We start from the raw sequence: 5,000 nt of genomic DNA on the forward strand, positions 1-5,000 counted from the left end.
CAAAAGTGTACAAAGGCATTTTCACTGGCTCTTCTAGTGTGGCGCGTTCATTTTTACTTTTTTGCTTGCCTCACTTCCTCACTGAGTCCCCCTTTCACTCTTTGGTGAAGCCCACACCACTGAGGCCCGCTTAAGAGTATTTTACCCAGAATGCCTTGCGATGACAAAGAGAGGAAAAACTGTTACTTGACTTAAAGGATAGGGAGGACTTTGGGGGGGGGGGGGGGGCAACATTGTGGACGGGGTCTTCGCCCCTAGCTGTTCTCAAAGAGGTGCGAGTCAGCGCTTTGCAGGGCTCGGAGTCTCTGGCTGCTGCGGGTCTTAATGAAACGGATTCATCAGCTGTCGGGGAGACGGGGAGGGCGTCCATTGAGGAATCTGCTAAGCTCACATGCTGGGAATAAAAGGGGAACTCTTTAATTAGCTTTTACACGCCTCTTCTTTTATAATGAGGACGCATCACTAATGAACTTCATACGTTTTTTTTCGATCAACAGCGGAGCAGAACGGAACAGAACAGTTTAGTCCTCCGTGATGTAACTACCAAGTCTGGATACAAGCTGCAGTGGATACCGTGCAGGAGAAACTTGAATATATTGAAAACATAAAAGAGAGTAAAAGATCTATAAAGACAGTGATCCTTTTAATGGGAGGGAAGGAGGGAGCGGAACAAAGTCAATGGAACACAATGTAATCCATGTGCACCTCCAGACCTGGATACCTTTGGCATGCTTTTAATTACTTTCTTAATTAAAGTCAGGCGCTCAATCCGTCAAAGTCAAAGTGTTTACCGGTAATTGTCAAATGTGCAGTGGAGCACGGTCGCGCTCTACAGCGACATTATGTCGCCAAGGCTCATCTTCTTAGTTCTAAAACACACGTAGTAATACTCATAAACAAGAAGCTAAGGTATGATTATGTTCAATCTAATTCATTTGGCGGGAATCTGGGTGTTACACTGGTTGTTTTTCAAAGACAGGTCAAGTGGCCTTATGCTAACTAAGCTTTTTGTAGCTAGAACAATTTTGATGATTCTCAGCCTCACTGCTTAGTTGCTTTGGCATTCATCCAAAAGTCTGAGAAATTAATAACTGGAATGTAATGTGTGATCGTATGTCATTCGAGGGATTTCTTGGCTGTTTCAGGACAGGACCATGCGGCGGGAGCTCCCGGCCGCCCTGTGCCCAGACCCAGGATGCTCCGAGGGGGATCAGATTAAGCTGAACGACCGATGCTGCACCGTCTGCAGAGGTACCGGGAACGTACCGGGAACGTACCGGGAACGTACCGGGAACGTACCGGGAATGTACCGTAAACGTCATACCACGATGACAATGTTAATAACAATAGTTTTTTAGTGTGGTCCATGCAGGGACTTGGTCCTTACATGTATTCACTTGTTTACAGTGATGAGTGAAGCAAGTTAAGTTGAGATAGTTATCAACTATCAAGAGAAACTGAAATAAATACAATATTTATTTTCTCATTTTACCCAATCTTTCATCTTAGTATTTTCTTAAAGGACTTAATGATTTGCTCATCCAGTTCAACACTTGTCATGGTCCTCCCGTTGCGCTGTGGCCTTTCGTATCATCGCACAGAGTACAAAGATCTCACACTCCCCATTCGCCACCTCTGCCTCACTCTCACACATCCCTCTCCCCTCAGTGTCTCACTGTCGTCTCGTCTCTCTCTCTCTCTCTCTCTCTCTCTCTCTCTCTCTCTCTCTCTCTCTCTCTCTCCCTGCTCTCCTGCCCAGGTCATGACTTCTGTGCCGAAGGCCACGGCTGCGTGGAGAACTCTGAGTGTGTGAACCTGGAGGCCGGGACCCGGTGTGTGTGCAAGGACGGCTTCAGCCCCATGAGGGAGGACAACGCCTACTGCGAAGGTAAGGTCCCGCCCGGGGGGGTCCCAGCGAACGGCAGGTCTTGACCTATTCGGCCGCAGTAGCCCGCTTGGCCAGCTGATGCCTCACGCCGCCTTCAGGCACTACACGTTAAGCGGTAATCAGGGGAGAGAATCTGTCTGCTGTGCAAGGAAAGCGTGTGGTTGAGTTCTATCAAGGTGTGGAGGACCCGGTCTCCTGATATGGGAAACAAACCCTCTCAAATCGGACCGGGAACGAGCGAGTAAAGGGACGTTTGTGGATTATCGCTGGATAAGATGCTATAATGACTTTTATCCAAGAGGCTTTATAGTGAATTCATATACAGGTCATTAAGGGGCAGGTGTTTATTAAAGAGCAATACCGCCACCCAGGTCAAGACCTGGGTGATCAAACCAGCATAACTGTCTCTCATGGCTTTGTGAAAACTTCCATCACCAATACAATTTGTGAAAAGCTTTTTCTTCTGAGTGAGTCTGCCAGCCTCGAAGTAGCAGGAAGTAGCACAAATAGCAGTAGCACTTTCGTCTTTGTGATAAGACATGTTGTACTTTACTGTAATTTTGTCCGACCAATTCCGTCAAGACTCAACTTGCATTTATTCCAAAATAATAAAGTACTTTATCGAACATTCTACGCTCTCCAGCTAAATACTCTTCGAGGGACTCGCTGCAAGGAAGTTATTCTGACAAATGATATCGGTAACAGATGTTTGAGTGAGGCCAGGAGAGCTGGTTACCATGGTTTGATCACTGATCGGCATTGGCTATTAAGGCACCAGACATCTTGCTCATGCAATTCAAACGCCCTAGCCACAGGACCCACTGAAACAGCTTTCCTCCAGCTTGCTCCTCAGCCTCTTCCATTTTTCCAGTGAAATGAAGTTTGAATATTCCAAAACGCATTTGAATAGTTTAGACCCACTCGGTGAAAGGGGTATTTTGACAGCACTTTGCTGCTGTTAATCATGGTGCGGACCACCCACATTGTGCTCCCTCCATGTGGGTTTTAATTGATTCGGAGCAGGGGAACGGGTCCGGAAGGCCCTTATCTCCGTGAGCACGAGGTGTCCCTCTGACAGTGTGCGGAGAACGCGGCGGTAATTGCAAAGCCATAGTCGAGTCGTGTCACCGCGCGCGCCATCGTCATCCTCATCCAGGGGCCCCCTCGGTGACAAGTGGAGCAGAAGACCCTGTCCGTCGGGCCCCGCGCCGTCGTTACCTCGCGTGAACAGAGCAGACTGTGTTTTTTGATTTGCATTTTTTCAATCTCGTTTCGCTTATAAATGAAGCCGTGCCCCCATGGCTCGTGCAGTCAGCCGGCTCATTTCATCTGCTCGACGGAGAGAGAATGTTTTTCGGTCGCGTCGACGAGATCAACAACCCGTCGGTCGCGCCCCTGCTCTGACAGTCCTTTAGCTCACCTTTCTTGTCTTCGTTGTCCTGAGATGTTTCCCAGCCTCGTTACGGCACGGGGGTTTGGTTACCGGGATCTAGCAGCCCCACCCTCCTCCCCCCCCACTCTCTCGCTCTCTGTCATGACAACGCCGTCCCAAGCTGTGAAATCCGTTAGATATATCAAATAATAATTCATCTGCATCTGCGGCACCAGAAAAGCAGATCAAAGACTTTCGCGATATCTCGGGCGGAGTCTTTTGACACCCGAACCTGTAGATAACCCCCCCGCCCCCACACACACACTCTGCCCGGATCTTCGCTGCATGTTGCCTGGAGGGGAGGGGGGTAGGGGTCCGACCATGTGTGTTTGTTTGTGTCGGGGATGTACCAGTGTTGTTGGCCTAGTTTGTTGTTTTTGTTCCCCCCTGGCATTTCCCGTTATGTCCTGTGGCTAAGTTGAGGTGAAAAGAAATCACACTATTTGTGTCTTCAGCAACAGGATTTAGACTGCTATGGAAACGAGGAGCCAGTTTTCTGTCACAAGGAGACATTCGCCCGGGTGTTTATTCCCTTCCGGAGTATATGTGTAATTGAAAGTGATGTCAGACGTTCACAACCTGAATTAATTTGGAACACACTGTTGTGGCTGATAGCTTTAGGCTGCGAGCGGTGCTAACAGGAGGATGCTAGCCAGGTTCAGTCCAGTTTCACGTATCCTGGCAACAGCTGACGTTAATGTATTTTAAAACATAATTCATTGATCTATAATTCATTGATACGTGATGACGCTACCAAATATTCCTTAGATGTGTGTTTGTACTTTTTTACTTAAATATGTGCATCCAAGGCATTGAAAGATTTGGAATGCTTTTTCCTGCTGCCAAGATCTGAGGGCAGTGATAACGTCATATATATATTTATATATTTTAACCTGTAATGCTTTTCTTCAGTTGCTCCAGTGTGGTCTTTCAGCACCGTTTTAGTAACCGTTTAGCAATTGCAATAGGTGGTTGTGGTTCAAGTGGGATCCTTCCCTTCATTGTTCCAGGACGCTCAGGCTGACTAGCCCGTGGCATTACCCGTGTAGAGCTGATAACAAGCAGACCGACCTGGTGTGACCCCCCCCCCCCCCCCCGACACCACACACCGGCACCACACCCCATTCATCTCAAGAGCAGCTCCGTTAGCTCCACTGATTTGTGTGTGTGTGTGTGGTTGTGGGAAAGAACACGTGTCTTTGTGTGTGTGTGTGTGTGTTTGTGTGTGTGCGTTGCGTGGGTTTGCATCAGATACTACACAGTGCACCTGAAAATTGGCTCCATTTTGCGGAAGTTGTTGCCCCAAAGGCAATTGATTTTTTTTTTCCTTCCTCCCTGGAAAGCACTTATTCATTGACGGCGTCCAGTGAGGGAAAATAAGTAAAATGAAAGAAAATAAAGAAATAAATACTGACCCATTACGGTGAAGATCCACCCGCGTGCTACAGGGGAATATTTGTTTTCATGTAATAATGATACACACGCAGCAGGAGACGTGGGTACCTACCAGATACTGATGGAAAGTGCCTGCTGTGGATTCCGGGCCAGTCTCAGGACAGAAGTTTCTGGAAAGACGAGAATGGAGCCGGGAATTTATAGGCAATTTCATGTATTGAACACAGTAGGGGTTTTGTTCCGTTTCTGAGTAGGAGAGTAGCAGACACACATGCGCACGCACAC

The 5,000-nt window shown here is 47.8% G+C and overlaps 1 protein-coding gene across 1 annotated transcript in view; it reads left to right on the forward strand.

The window, feature by feature from the left end:
• Positions 1–5,000, forward strand: part of nell2a (neural EGFL like 2a) — an 87,913-nt gene that overhangs the window by 29,685 nt on the left and 53,228 nt on the right. Inside the window, exons 11-12 of the mRNA XM_030366731.1 lie at positions 1,146–1,251; positions 1,760–1,888. Of these exons, the coding sequence (XP_030222591.1) occupies positions 1,146–1,251; positions 1,760–1,888 (235 nt within the window). The remainder of the gene's footprint in view (positions 1–1,145; positions 1,252–1,759; positions 1,889–5,000) is intronic.

The sequence above is a fragment of the Gadus morhua genome, chromosome 9, assembly GCF_902167405.1.
Source record: "Gadus morhua chromosome 9, gadMor3.0, whole genome shotgun sequence".
Taxonomy (NCBI): domain Eukaryota; kingdom Metazoa; phylum Chordata; class Actinopteri; order Gadiformes; family Gadidae; genus Gadus; species Gadus morhua.